The sequence below is a fragment of the Rana temporaria genome, chromosome 9 (genome assembly GCF_905171775.1).
Source record: "Rana temporaria chromosome 9, aRanTem1.1, whole genome shotgun sequence".
Taxonomy (NCBI): domain Eukaryota; kingdom Metazoa; phylum Chordata; class Amphibia; order Anura; family Ranidae; genus Rana; species Rana temporaria.
Genome location: NC_053497.1, coordinates 147,932,665 through 147,948,695, shown reverse-complemented (window position 1 = coordinate 147,948,695; position 16,031 = coordinate 147,932,665). Strand labels below are relative to the sequence as shown.

The 16,031-nt window shown below is 44.4% G+C and overlaps 1 protein-coding gene across 3 annotated transcripts in view; it reads right to left on the bottom strand.

Annotated features, from left to right (window-relative positions):
* The window catches only part of SLC25A25 (solute carrier family 25 member 25), a 47,155-nt gene that overhangs the window by 12,563 nt on the left and 18,561 nt on the right, over positions 1-16,031 (bottom strand). The window contains exon 1 of one of the 3 annotated variants that reach the window (XM_040324814.1): positions 6,698-7,187. The exons of the other annotated variants lie outside the window; for them this stretch is intronic. Within the exon in view, the coding sequence (XP_040180748.1) occupies positions 6,698-6,877 (180 nt within the window). The 5' untranslated portion in view covers positions 6,878-7,187. Of the gene's footprint in view, positions 1-6,697; positions 7,188-16,031 lie in introns of those variants that run through there. 3 annotated transcript variants of the gene reach the window in all.

Below are 16,031 nucleotides of genomic sequence, written 5' to 3'. Positions count from 1 at the left end.
AACACAGTAATGCGAGGCTTTCTCCCTGGTGTGGAGAAAGCCTTGAGGGGGCGAGCAGGAGAGTCAGGATGCCCACTAACGCACAGCTCCTTTCTCTGACCCTCCTGCTCGCCCCCTCAAGAGGCTTTCTCCACACCAAGGAGAAAGCCTTGCATTACTGTGTGTAGTTACAGACAGAAGAACAGGAAGTTAGGATTTCTCAGAAGAAATAAAGGACATTTAAAAGCAAAACCCCTTTAAGCAAACCGGCCCCTCAGGGGGACCCAATATACATTGTAGAGATTTTAGCAAACTGTTGCAGAATCCTACCCATTACTGCCCTGAAGAAAAAGCAGATCCTGAATGGGAGGGACTTAATAAGCTGATGCACTTTCAGGGATCCGACAAAAGTTTGTGTCTACATCCCTTTAGGGTAGGTTCACATGTATGAGCTAGAAACGTGCGACTAATTGTGCGTTCCCAACCCACAGAAAAAAACTCTGCTTGCTCTTTAGATGTGCCAAAGTTAAAGCACCTCCCGAAATTAGAAAATGTGTTGTGTTTTTACATGATTGAAACCACACAGCACCGATGTGCATTTGTTTACCCATGTCAGCGACTCCCTGCATTTCACAGAACAGCAGCCCACAAAAGGTTTTTGTTGCAGAGAATGCCTGAATGCAGACAACTTCTGGGAAAATGTTAGAGAACATATCTAAAGAATGCAAGGACAGTTCGGCACTATTCTCCACACAATTACTTTACCCAGTCCTCATCACATACATATCTAAAACCTACAAAGCAGACACTAACTGGCATGCACAGCAGCACAAGTATCAATGCAAATATACTGGGTGCTGACAAATAGCCATACTATGTAAATGCACTTGAACCAGGCATAAGGGCCTATAACTGCATCAAGTGTGCATGCATGAGGGTACAGACTTGTATCTACTTGCCATGGGCACACCAACCAGCACAGAAAAGTTTTATTTTAAGCAAATTTGTTTTCATTCAGATAAAGGAAACATTTACCGACTTGTAACATACTTTAAATACTTAAAGGAAATTCTTAACACAAAAAAAAAGCCGACGTTTTACTGGAGAATGGTGCTTTCCAGCATCCCAGCTTGGTTAAAATCTATAGAAAAACCCAACACCACCCCCTCTTCCTTCCCAAACTTGGAAGATCTCTTGCCAGCCATGAAAACTCCCTGAAGTAGGAAACAATCAGCTTCTTACAATTAGGCTTTACTGCTGTGCAAGTTCAAACGACACATTTAGTACATTGGCTTAAACCGATTCAAGTATATACAATCAGCTTAAGAAGCCATTCTGAGTAACCCTGGAAATAGACTGAGGACACCAGTGCAAGTAACTATACTCTTATGTAATTAAAAAGCAGGGCATTGGGGCTACTAAATCACTTCAAGCAGAGTTCCACCTGAAAATGGAGCTTCCGCTTTTTGGAATCCCCCCTCCAGGTGTCACATTTGGCACCTTTCGGGGGGGGGGGGGGGAGCAGCTGCTGTGTCATCCAGGTATTTGCTCTCACTTCCAGGCACAGATCACTGCAGTGACCGAAGCCAGCGCTTACTCCGCCACCCCCCCCCCTTCAGGGAGACACGTCCCAGAAGACAGCAGGGACCAGTGTGATTGCGCATGCGCAGTAGGGATCCAGGAAGTGAGGCCACAAGGCTTCAGTTTCCCTTACTGAAGACGGCGGCGCCTAAACCCAAGGGACAGAGCGGGGCTTTGGGTGCCGACATCGCAGGCACCCTGAACAGGTACGTGTCCATATATAAACTACTTAAGAACCGCCTCCTGCACATTTACGTCGGCAGAATGGCACGGCTGGGCACATGCACGTACAGGTATGTCCTGTGCTAGCACCTGGTCGCGGGCAGGCGGCCCGGTCCGAAGCTCCGGGACCCGATCGCTCCCCGGAGCTGAAGAACGGGGAGAGCCTTGTGTGTAAACACAGCTTCCCTGAGCTTCACTGTGGCGCCGTCATTGATCGTGTGATCCCTTTTATAGGGATTCACAATAAAAAAAAAAAAAAAAAAAAAAATAAAAAGCTGATCGCCGCCATTGGTAGAAAAAAAAATTAAAAATGCAATAAAACGATCCCCTATTTTGTAAACGCTTTAAATTTTGCGCAAACCAACCGATAAACGCTTATTGCGTTTTTTTTATTACCAAAAATAGGTAGAAGAATATGTATCGGCCTAAACTGAGGAAAAAATATGTTTTTATATATTTTTGGGGGATATTCATTATAGCAAAAAGTAAAAAATAGCATTTTTTTCAAAATTGTCGTTCTATTTTTGTTTATAGCGCAAAAAACAAAAACCGCAGAGGTGATCAAATACCACCAAAAGAAAGCTCTATTTGTGGGAGAAAAAAAAAAAAGGAACGCCAATTTTGTTTGAGAGCCACGTCGCACAACCGCGCAATTGTCTGTTAAAGCGACGCAGTGCCGAATCGCAAAACCTGGCCGGGTCCTTCAGCTGCCTAAAGGTCCGGGTCTCAAGTGGTTAAAAGTCGGAAGCTGCAGAATTTGTAGCTGCTGACTTTTTTTTTTATTCATTTTTTCCCCAGCGGAACTCCACTTTAAGAGGTCAATTCGGGGGGGCATCGATTTCATCTGCCCTACCGATGCGATTTCTCTGCAGTTGCAACCAATATTGAGTACAGGCATACCCCACTTTTAAGTACACAATGGGACCAGAGCATGTATGTAAAACGAAAATGTACTTAAAGTGAAACAATGCCTTTTTGCACTTATAGGGTGTAGTGGGGGGTTAGGGGGTGTAGTGGGGGTGTTAGGAGCTGTAGTTAAGGTCTCAGGGGCTGTAGTGGGGGTGTCAGGGGCACACTGGAACAGGGCAGGCTATGCTCTCTGAGCTTCAGCTCCTTCTACTGTGGCTGCAAAATGTCTGTACAGTACTTGTAAGGCACTTTACATACACTCACGGGTATGTCCTTACTCGCGAGTGTATGTAAAGTGAGTGTACTTAAAGCGGGGTATGCCTGTACAACTCACAATGATACACTAGGTTTACCAATAGCATTGAAAGGAAACCAGGAAAGCTGTAGCATCTTTTACCTGGGTCAGACCTAATTGAAGGCATTTCAGGTATGGCATTTTTCAGTTACCATGGTAAAGAGATACTATACCTGTGGAATCTTTTCTAGAAGCTGGATATCAATGTAGTAGGCACTGCAATGTCCGTTATCTCCACTTGCTTCCGTATCCGATGCCGAGCATCTTCTCTGCACCCCCCCCCCTCCCACCCATGTTCAGTCTTGCAAAGCATTGCACCCGCAAACAATGGATTGCAGGAGTCAGAGCCCCCCCATTTGCACCATGCTATACCCTATATACGGTGCAAAAGAGACTGAGTATCACTGGCTCTGTCTGAACAAATATCACATCACCAGGAGGATGTGGGGGCTTGGTGGTAGGCCTGTCTAGTGAGTTTTGTAGCCATATTGTATACATAAATGGTTTGAATGCCACATGCAGATAGGCAGATTTCACTTAAAGTGGAGGTTCACCCAAATAATTTATTTTTAACCTTAGATTGGGCCTAATTATGGGAAGCAGAATCGGGTGTTTTGTTTAAAAACAATGCAGTACTTACCTTTTTTGAGATAGATGTTCTCCCGCCGCTTCCGGATATGGGCTGCGGGACTGGACGTTCCCATTTGATTGACAGTCTTCCGACCGTCGCTTACAGCGCGTCACCAGTTTCCGAAAGTAGCTGAACGTCGGTGCGCTGGCCCTGTATAGCGCCGCACCGACGTTCGGCAACTCGTGATGCGCTGTATGCGACCGTCGGAAGGCTGTCAATCAAATAGGAACGCCCAATCCCGCAGCCCATACCCGGAAGTGGCGGAGAACATCTATCTCAAAAAAGGTAAGTACTGCATTGATTTTAAACAAAAACACTTGATTCTGCTTCCTGTAATTAGGCCCAATCTAATGTTAAAAAATGTTTTTCGGGTGAACTCCCGCTTTAAGGGATTCCCAATTCTACCTGATCCTGAGTGCCAACCGAATGTTTTTTCTGGTATCCATCAATGTAGATTGACATTTGTTAGCCTGATTTCCTCCCAGTTTTAATGACAATGTATGACGCTTCTAGTTGAGATTGCCTTGGTCTAGATCAGTGGTCTTCAAACTGTGGCCCAGATTTAGCGCTTTGCTTGCCTGTGTCCAGCCCTTGGGGCACCGTTCCACCAACTCATACCAATAATTGGGCACCATTCCCCCTACTGACATCAGCAATGGGACACCATTTCTTTCATTAAAAATTAATTCTGCTCATGGATGCTGAGGCATTTCCCCCCCCCCCCCATCCTATAGCCACAGTTCAGCCCCCTAAAGCCTGAAGGACAGTAAATTGTCCATTTGCTTAGAAAGCATGGAGAGCCCTGGTCTAGATAAAAGAAACTGGGGAGATCTTGGGCATTTCCCAAAATGTACCGTTTTGCATCTTTATAAGATGCATCCTTTCATAAATAATGAAACTTGAAAGTGATCCAAATGGAGTAATATGACCTTGCCCTAAAATTTGGCTGTGACTTGTTCGGGACAGCTGTTGCATAGTATGTGACCTTAGGTTTGTTTTAACTGCGCAACAAATAAACTGCAGATAAGGGGTGTAGGAATCACCATCCAATCTGGAACCAGACCCATCACAAGGCAGGTAATCTAAATACAAGGACCTTCTATAAGAGCTGGAACAGACTGCAAGTTGTGTGACACAAGGATGGTTAATAATTAGGAGATCAAGCCTCTGTGATGCAAGCCAATGAAGATTAGATAGATAAGAGATCAGATCTGCAACCACGGAGATCCACGCGAGTTTGTCCTCTGCGTATTGCATCAATGCTACCAGGAATGTTCAAAGCTGGCCAACAATCCGACACTCTGGTACACTCTGACCATGACCAAAGAAAAGGCTCAAAGTTACAAAACACTCCTTTATCCTACTGCAAAAATGCCCACTGCCTTTGGTCCCACCGTTTCTGATCATTGACCCAAAACAAGCATGCAGTGAAGATAAACGCATTAGAACTCTGATCATATACTTAACATGTCGGATAAATATACTGGCAGAACCCCCACTAAAAATACTCAATCATCCAGGGTGAATACCTATATGTATGCAATCTATTCAACAGCAGCTCAATATCCACCGGCTCAGAATCCAGGACGCATCAGTGACAGCCATTGGGCTTCACTGGTAGCTCAGTAGCTGCTTATTCACGACATTCATCTCTGAAAGGTGTCACAAGAGTTTAGGCTTAGCTACATTGAACGCAGCAAAGTCACATGTGACCTTGTTCAGAATGAATCATTCCTCAGCTACATGTTTCTCGCATACAAACCGCACAACATTTAGAGCCGGTTCACACTGCGGCGGCACGACTTCGGGGGCGACTCGGAAAGGCGTCCTGAAGACGTTTTCAGAGGCGACTTGCAAAATGACTTCTGTATACAAGTCAATGCGAGTCGCCCCGGAAGAACCTTTTTCTAAGTCGGAGCGACTCGCGTGCTCCTATTCGAACAGTTCTGGTGAATAGAACGCGACTTGTCAGGCGGCTGAGTCGCCAGACGAGTCGCCCCAGTGTGAACCGGCTCCAAGGCTAGGATCACATCTGTGTGTGCCATTTCCACTGCTGGTCCACTCCTGTTCCCACATATCCACACAGAAAACACAATGTGTGCGGGTGCCAATAATACTAAATAGCACCCAGCATGCACTGGAAATCACACCTGCACTGCACTTTGTACCCATGCGGGTTGCGATTCCAGAAACGGAGCAGGGACCAATTCCCTGCATTTCAGGAGGCACCGCAGCCCACTAATAAATAGGCTGCCGTGCCCACGCAAAACATGGCTAATGAAGTGTGAACTTGCTCATAACTCAAAGTTTATATGGCAACTAACAAGGGGCCAAAACGGACAATGCAAGACAAGCACATGCTGCATGTATGTAGTACAAGCACAGAAGAGACATCCTTAAAAGCAGGACAAAAAAAAAAAAAAAAGCTATGAGGAACTGGCTTGTCCAGGCAGACTCAGGTTAGTGTTTAATGCAATTCAAGGATGGCTATGGGCTGCAATTAGGAGACTATACTGCAGCAAAATATAAACAGCCATTAGTGTCAGAAGGCAAGACATTTGCCTGGCTCTTATTGCCCAGCCCCTGTATACTGAATAAAGAAGGTTTAATACATACTGCATATAACCATTAGACATGCAAGGACATTAGAGGAAAAATGTCATAAGCAACAAATGTAGCCAACCTCTGAAAAAGCTGCTAGTGGGGCTGCATCAAATAATTTGAGTAACAGACCGAACAAGCATGCAGCCAGTGAAGTCAGAACTCTGAAGCTACATCATTGTTCCAAGTCAGTGATTTAAATGGTACCAACACAAGAGGAGTTATTAGGAAAGAGGCAGCAGGAGGTCCGCAATGGCAGCTTTTATGACATGTTCCCTTTAAATCAGATTAATTTCTGCAAGTAAACCCATCTATCGATATGTTCCAGAAACTAAATGCCCAAGCCCTTTCCTAATATAAGGCGGCAGCAGGTACACCCCCAGCAATAATTCCAGTCCAAAGTCACTGCATTTTGCAGTCTTGTGACTTTTCATATTCCTCTGACATGCTATGACGGTTCATGGACAAGAAAACTTTACCTGCTGCAGCTCCTTCCAGGGGGCCACCACCATCAGGACAATCTGGCCCTCATCAGCAGCACTCTGTTCCTTCACATCTGTCCCCTCCGTAACAGAGGGACCATTTACATTATCCCCAGAGCCTTTGCAGGCTATCCAGGGAATATACGTGCCTAAGAACTCCCAGACAGATTTCAGCATCCTTCCTTTTGTTAAGAAATGTGAAGAATGAGGAAAGAAACCTCAAATACACCCTGGATGGTTCTCTGCAACAAAGGCTGCTTCAATGAGACAGCAAAAAGAAAAGTGGGATTTAGGAGCAGGAATACAGCTGTACAGCAAGCATCATGCAATACAGTTTAACACCTGGAGTCTGCCTTGCCCTCACTCTGCAAACGTTCACACCAGAAATACTGAAGCCGGCTGCTCTGACTCTGCATTCACACTGCACCAGGGTATAGCCAATCACAGCTGCGGACATTAACACGCTCTGAAGTCAGACCAGTCAGCATCCAGCAAGTCAGAAGGAAATTCCAGCATCACTCATGGTCCAAGAGGAGGAAACTGCAGCTTCAGGGTGATCTATACAGATGACACAGCTTTTCTTAAAGTACAACCAACTTCCTATAGGCTTTTTTCTTATAAATACATAAGAGATCAGCTTAAAATTAAATGCGGTTAGGTTTTAAAACCCCTGTAACAAAATCCGATACCCACAACACAGTAAAAGGCATGTGAAGAGGAGGGAAAAAAAAAAAACACACACACACCCCACTGCTTATTAGAAAAGCCAGGGACCACCAACATCCACCTGCGACACCTCCATAACCGAGTTGCGGAGATGTTCACCCTGGCAGCCAGTCCAGCAATCTGGGGATTTGAAATCCCCTGCTCTTCTCTATGCAGTGCTTCCAGGACATATCAGATAGATTCTGGTTGGTCAGCGCCATCACAGCGAATCAACCTGGCCCATTCGGGAAGTAATGCATGGAGAGAAGGGGGATTTGAAATTTATGAACCAGCTGCAGAGGTGCTCACTGCTCAGCAACCCTGAGGTTACACGAGAAAAGGGATTATTTTTGCAGATTCATATACTTACCTAGGCCCCCCCCCCCCCCCCGGTGCCTCTACACTGAGAATCGAGTGATTGAACACTGCCAATCACTCGGTTTTCAGAGCTCACCGAGCTGGGGAGGGACTGGTTTAGTCTCAGCAGCTCGCCGAGAGGCTGAACCTGGTGGATCCAGACTACCATTATCGTGATGTGGTGCCTGGATCGATTTCTGTGACATCAGCAGAGAGTGGACTTGTCCGCCCTTTACTGAAAACAGGTCACAGGCGTGCAAAACCAATTGCACTCATGTGATCCAAACGAGAACGAGAAGTACAGCTGAATGAGCTTTGGCTATACTTCTCCTTCAAGTACAGCAGGCACTGGGGTGGGGGGTGGTAGTGGGTGAATGGCATTAGGCCACCTTCACATTAGTTTTTCTGTAAAATGTAAACCAACCCTTTACGTTCCCATTGGGCCGATTTGGCATGCAATTGGACATGTCCAATTGCATGACAAAAATCGTCAGCTATTGCCAGCAATGGCACCGTTTCAATCGGTGCAGCGCCGATTTCCAAAAGAAGTTCCTGTACTACTTTTGGTGACTTCAGGGGCAATTTGAATAAATATCTGTGCAGGAACCCACACAGGCGTCTGTCACATCAGCCCCGAAGTCGGACTGCATTGCCTGTTTGAAATTGTGCGAGTTCAGCTGAACTCATACGATTTCTAACCTGCATCAGTGTGAACCTGGACTTATGTTCTAGTCATGCAAAAGTCCCAAGACTACTGCCATGTGCCGCCTTCTTGGATGTGATGTGTAGCAGCCTCAGGAGAGATCACTTTATAGCAGGGATCACTAAATGAGAACCGCAGTCCAAACCTGGGCAGGGTGACAGGCGGGACACTCTGCAAAGCACACCCCAGGCTTATATGTGCCTCTTGCCTGGTAGGACTGTGCAGGGAAGGCTTGCACTGAAAAGGGGCACTGTTACATAAACAGGCACTGACAGGTGATGTAAAGGGGGACTATGCACACCCATTTGACTGGGGGGGGGGGGGGGGCGCTGATGTTATGTGGGGGGTGTGAAGGGCAGCCGACTAAACTCATGTAAAGATGGGCAGTGGTGTGTTCTAGTGCAAAGGAGTCAGACCTCTACCGCATGAAAAATGTTCACTGTCTAGTTCCCTTTTGCTCCTTCCCTAGATACTACATAAAAGGTTACGTAGGGAGGCGAGGGACGGGACAAGGGAGTTGTAACAAAGAATTATATACTCCCAGAATAAGATAGGACTGACGTGCAATGGGAAACGATTTCCTGAAGTTATTTGCCAACAATTTCAGGAGGCCCATTGCAAATCAATACAAATAGTTTATAGAAAAGGAAAAAAATGCAAGGAGGCATTTAAAAACACTTTGTGCTTTTATCTGCAATTTAAGGTGGTGACAAGGTCACTTGCATCTAAAAACCATTTATACAATTAAAAAATAAATACAATTATTGGCCATAGGAACCATATTTCTCCTCTAGAATCATTTTCACAAAATACCCTTTTTTTAAAAGCAAAGGATGCGATATCTAGCATCAAACCGTGTGACGGCTCCTAGCAACCAGCTGTCTAACTAAAAGCTGAAATCTAAATGAATAATTGACAACTTTGACTCTTTTCCTACACTTGTATAAATAAGGCCCAGTGTTTCCCTTTCAGGAAGCCAGTCTCCCATCATAATGAGCTAGAAACAGATCGGCCACTTGCCAAGTCGCAGTGACATTCAAAGAATTCAGTTACCTCTTTTTTTAACCACTTGACCACTGGGCACTTAAACACCCTTAATAACCAGACCAATTTTCAGCTTTCGGTGCTCTCACATATTGAATGACAATAACCCAGTCATACAACACTGTATCCATATGAAATTTTCGTCCTTTTTTTCACACAAATAGAGCTTTCTTTTGGTGGTATTTGATCACCTCTACGGTTTTTATTTTATCGCTATAAATGAAAAAAAGAACGTAAATTTTGTAAAAAAATTAATTTTGATGGCACAGGCTGTAGTGGCACTGGTGTGGCTCTGGTAGCGCCGATTAGCGCACAGGCGTGGACTGTGGGGCACAGAGGTGGCACTTCTCAATAGAAAAAAAAACTTGCTGTTTGGGTCACAAATCACTCTCCTCTCACGCTGGATCGGTGTGAGGAGAGTGATGAACTTGCAATGACCCTGCTGTAGGTTTACATTTGTGATCGCTCCATCCAATCACGTGGTAAACGGCCACCGTCACTGGCCGTTTACCGAGATCCGTGTTGCTATGGGTCCCGTGGACCCAGCGCGCACGGATGTTCCCGTGGGAACGATTCTCTGGGAAGACGCCAATTAACAGCCTCCCAGAGTTAAGCAACCGCCCTGTAGACGTACTTTTGCTATAGGGCGGTTGTAAAGTGGTTAAAGAGAAGCAGAGGATGCAGATAAAGCCAAGTTCTCTTCACAAATGCAATAATCCACTTATTCCAAAATAACAGTATTTAAAGCCAAAACTAGTATTCCCCCCCCCCCCCCCCTCATAGGATTGGATTGACAACAGGGAAAAACATAAGATGGGCAAATGATGTGCACACAGACTACCAGTTCATCTCATAAATGACCGATGCATGCCTGAGCTTGCATCTTTATGTAGTGTGCATTCCAAGTCAGTCAAGGATATCACAAGGTAATAAAGTACCCACATACAAAGTTTTGCGGACCAGAATGCTTGAACGATCTTCCTGGAGTCCTATCAAAGCCTGACAGTGACGGAATTCTGCTTTATCAAATAAGCTTGCCATAGACTGATTTAAATATTTCAGTTTATGTGCAGGCTGGTTGTACTGGAGTATATAAAAAAAAAAAAAAAAAAAAAAAAAAAAAAAACACACACACCACGATAGATCTTCAGTAGAACCAGTCTGTTTTTTCACCCTATGACTGCTGGTGGCTAAAGCCGCCAGCAGCGACCATTGTATTCTGTTGAGGAGGAAAGGCTCCCCATTGGCAGAGCACATTAGCACATTGAGCAATTTGCTTTTCTTCAACCCGTGGTGCAGAATGCATGGCCTGCCTTACACAACTATTCAATTCTGAAAGAAAGCCTTCTGCATATCAAAGATCTTTGATTTACAAATAAAGCATGGATGAAATTACAACTGAATTCAAAATGTTCCACCTACTGCCAATTGACCACTAACCCGGAAAACACAAAGTGCTGAACAGATGATTGTAAATAGAAAGGAGAACAAGGGTAAGAAGAATGCCGTGTGAGGAGGAAATTGAGCATTGTATGTAAAGATCTTAAAATGGATTAAAGAAATGGAATTGCAAAGCACATTAATAGGGCTTATCTTCTGTAAACAAGACACACTGATCTAGTCTTAATATACAGCACCATACCAGCAAGATAACAAAGCTAGGACAGTGACCTAGAGATGAAAGGAACTCCAAAAACATATTTTAACCAAAATCTGATGGGGGGGGGAATCCACTTCATGGTGGAATCAAAAAACAACAACATTAGGCCATTTCTGAACTCTGAGATAAACAACTTTGGGGCATGGTGTGCTGGTCATGTCAGATTTTCTTTGGAAAGTTCCCTATTCTTCACTCCGACTATAAAGCCGGTGCATTGCCATGAATTGCGATTTGCCATGAAATGTGATGGTCCGCCTCCATCACATCCTATTGGCTCACTCCTGTCACCTGACATAGTTAAACTCTCCCTGTGATAGCTGAACCTGCACGAAGCTGGTGCTATATGAGGCAGGAGAAAGCCCCTCAGGCTGTGTGTCGAGGTATATACATCATACACAGCCTGTAACTGGGAGCAGGCAGTGCAGTAGTGTTGGGCTTGTGGTGTAACATATTACATATACTGTTATGAAGGAGAAGCCAGTGTAACATGCACAGCTCTGTGAGGAGCAGCCTGTGTTGCAGTGAGTGCATTGCTGGTGTAACAATGTATAGCTCACACACATCTATAGGCTGCCTCTCCCCTCCTCCTGCTCTCAGGTTGTGTGGCCAGCAGCACACACACACCATGGGCAGCCTGTATAATGGAACAGCCTCCCATCTGCCTGCCCCTCTCTCCTCTCTCTTAGCCCTTTGAAGAGCTGCACGGGGGTTGACCTCCCTGGGTGCGCGAGTAAACTAAATTTAGTACTGCGCATACAGGTCTACGCTAACAGCTCCTTGCAGGTTCAGCTATCACAGGGAGAGGAGATCCTCTCCCTATGATAGTTAAACGTCATCAGTCTCAGTTAGGCTATGTCAGGTGACAGGAGTGAGCCAATAGGATGTGATGGAGGCGGACCATCACATTTCATGGCAAATCACATTTCATGGCAATGCACCGGCCATACATTATACAATTTTCTTGATTTTCCTTCAAATTGATCTTTAGCCATGTAGTGCAAGGGCCTGTTTGATTGCATACAAATAAATTGTGTTTAGGTTTGACCTCATATTAGATGCTTTTGGCAAGGGAGGGGGAAAAAAAAAAAAAAGTGTATAATGTATGGCCAGCCTAATTCAGTGTATGCACTACTGTCACTGTCGGGTGCCAGTGTTTAACCAGTTACTGCCTGGCCTATAGCAAAATGACAGCCGGGCGGTGGTTGAGTTATCCTGACTGGACGTCATACGACGGTCATCAGCGCAGGCCCCCCACGATTACCCACACTGGACCACCACGGAAGCCCCCCCCCCCAAATGTGGATGGCCAGGTATTAACCCCATGACCATCCACATAAAAAAAAAAAAAATATGCCCAATACATGCCAACTACATTTGTGTAGATCAAAATTAGTGTAATCTCATGCAAGAAAAATAAAGTTTATATTTGCTAGCTCAAAACTGTGCGGATTATTCCACAACCCCCCCCAATAACATACAAAATAAATAGCGTAGCACAACTAATCAGCTCAATAAGTAAAAGTCCACAAATAGTAGTACAATCAAATAAGCATGACACAATGAATGAAGGTCTAGCTCTTTGTAAATGGTGTGCGTGCTTTCCAGTAAATGAGTGAATTGAATGCTCACCTTTAAGAAAAGGTCAAACACCACAACACATCCCAAGGCAATGACTGGAATCAGATTACAGGATCAGCTCACTTTGATTATCACTTAACATGCACATCCAAGAGTCTTTTAAAAATATTCATACTCCCCACTGAGACCAATTGTGGGAGAGTTCCACATTCTTGCCACCCTGACAGTGAAAAAAAACCTGCGCAGTTTTAAGGGGGTTGTAAAGAAATTTTTATTTTTTACCCTAAATAGCTTCCTTTACCTTAGTGCAGTCCTCCTTCACTTACCTCATCCTTCCATTTTGCTTTTAAATGTCCTTATTTCTTCTGAGAAATCCCCACTTCCTGTTCCTCTGTCTGCAACTCCACACAGTAATGCAAGGCTTTCTCCCTGGTGTGGAGAAAGCCTCTTGAGGGGGGAGGGGGCGAGCAGGCAAGTCAGCACACTGTCTACTTTACAGATAGAGAAAGGAGCTGTGTGTTAGTGGGCATCTTGACCCTCAAGAGGCTTTCTCCACACCAGGGAGAAAGCCTTGCATTACTGTGTGTAGTTACAGACAGAAGGAAAGGAGGATTTCTCAGAAGAAATAAGGACATTTAAAAGCAAAATGGAAGGATGAGGTAAGTGAAGGAGGACAGCACCAAGGTAAAGGAAGGTTAAATCGCTTCTTCCCCAATATCTCATTGTGTGTCCCCGTATCCCCTTACATTCCCAGAGACTGAATAGTTTCCTTAGCTGAGATCACCATTGACATTTGAAAATCGCCATCGTGTTACTGTGTGAAGTTTCCCACAAATCTCCTTGAATTCTGTATTCACCGTGCCCTGTGAGTAGTCACTGCTGCATCACATTTCAGGGCCTGCCTTCTGAACTACAGAGGTGCTGAATGGAGGAGTTTTAGGAGGCATAGTCAATACAGGAATCACTATCTGCAGTCAGAAATGTACCATGGGCTATATAGTCCTCAAAAGGAAACAGCAGAAAAAACTGCAAATCATGCTGGGAATCCAGGAAGTTGGTGAAAGAGCCAGCAGATCTCATGACATGGAGTATTTTCAAGTAAGCTTCTATTGGATTGTCAATATTAAATTTCTATCATAGCGCTGTTATAAAGTTAGGATGTGACCATAGACCTGTTCTTAAAACTTGGTTTGCAGCACTAAGACTTAAGTTCTAGTCTCTCCCGCCTACACTGACTATTCCTATATCTATAGTCTTTCTTCTATGCTCCAGTCAAAAAAAAAAAAAAAGCCACCCTGGTCAGATAGCGACTTAACAACATTTCTTTAAGAGTCCATTTGTGTGCGCATAACAAAGCATCTTCCATCACAGTAAACAAAACACAAACCCAGCAGGATGTCCTCAGCAGTAGGTAATCAGTCAGTGTAAGTTTCTTGTGACACCTACAGAATAGGCTAGATGGCAAACCGTAATGTTTTTACTCCTCGCCAGAGAGGAACATGCCTGCATTCAGCCCATTACTTTTAAGTCACCAAATTGATGGTATAGAAGCATAGCAAGTACAAAGCAGTGTGCAAAAAATAAAATAACCTCTTAATGTCCCATGCACAATGAGCATTAAAATTGTTGCTTTTTCTTCTGACTCTAAACACCCCTCCATGTTAGCCTATGTACACACTTAGAGGCAGACCCCCCCCCTCCCCCTTTACTAGCAGCACGTCCAGAAACAGCAGCAATTTGGCAGACTGATGATTACCATGTGTAAGCACATCTAAATGCGCATTAACACTAGGCGCATCAACTCATTTCAATGGCCAGAATAAATGATTCTGACCAATGAACTGAACATCCAAGCGATTGACGCACCTAAAAAACGTGTTTAAATGCGTCAAGCATTTTTCTCCTGACAAAATGCTGCCAGGAGGAAAGGCCTTTAGGAGAGGTGGGTCAACGACCTGGGTGCATGTGGTCTTCAAAGTAGAAGAAACGCCCCCATTTTGGATAGACTAGACCTCAAGGTTCCCCCCACCTGTGTCCAAGTGGGGAGGTTTCCCTTCACTTCCTGTTCCATAGCCAAAACAGGAAGTGAGGAAATGTCTCCCAAGTGAAGAAATCACTTCTGTGTCAACCCAAAATTAGTGATCTTTTAACTTTAGATGAGAATGATAAACAGGACTAACAAAAGACAAGTCTCCCTAGTGGGGACACTGCTGCAATAAAAACCCAACAAAACTCCCTTGGAATGCCTCCCACTATTCAGGATAGAGATATTAGCCATCCATCGATCTCTAGATCCAGCCATCCATCGATCTCTAGATCCAGCCATCCATCGATCTCTAGATCCAGCCATCCATCGATCTCTAGATCCAGCCATCCATCGATCTCTAGATCCAGCCATCCATCGATCTCTAGATCCAGCCATCCATCGATCTCTAGATCCAGCCATCCATCGATCTCAAAAATTGTTACATGTTCACACTGGAGCTCACAAAAATGGCAGTTTGAGCTTTGGCTTTTATTTTTTAAAGCCCATAAACTCCACTCCATGTTATCCTATGTGTCCATGCACATTTTTGGACGTTATCAGCAGTGGAGTTTATGGGCCGTTTTCTTAACGCCCTCAAATCTTGTTCAAAAAGTTGTTTTTCTGACCACAAAACGTAAATAAACACGGCTCACCGGTGTTTAATTTTTTTTTTTTTAAATGACAAAAAAAAAAGCTTAACGCCAATGTGGAAAGACACTAAAAAAACATAAAATGCTATTGCAAAAATGTTAAAGGTTAAAAAACTACTGGTGTTTTTAGAACGTTTTAGTGTGCATGGAGCCTAAAGCTTTAAACTCTGGACAACAATCAAAGGGAAAAAGTAAAAAGTTGAAGGCGGCAGCAGTTTTCCCCACCAAAATGTATTTATCCATCCAGGTCTTTTTATTATACAAACAGAATACATGCAAAGCACTGAGCAAAACACATTACAAAACGGGCGATACAGCAAAGGGTATTAGAATGGGTTACAAGGCCAACCATTAGTGACATCTACATATAGAGGTCCCACATAAGACCAATTGCACAATCAAGCCATGGAAAGGGCCCTGTGCATTAAAAGATTTCCAAGATTATCACTATGGTCACACACACACACACACACACACACACCTCAGAACTCTGGACCAGTGTTTCTCAACTCCAGTCCTCAAGTCGCCCCCAACAGGTCATGTTTTCAGGATTTCCACAAGATGAAATGGCTGCGATAATTACTAAGGCACCTGTGTAAGATAATGGG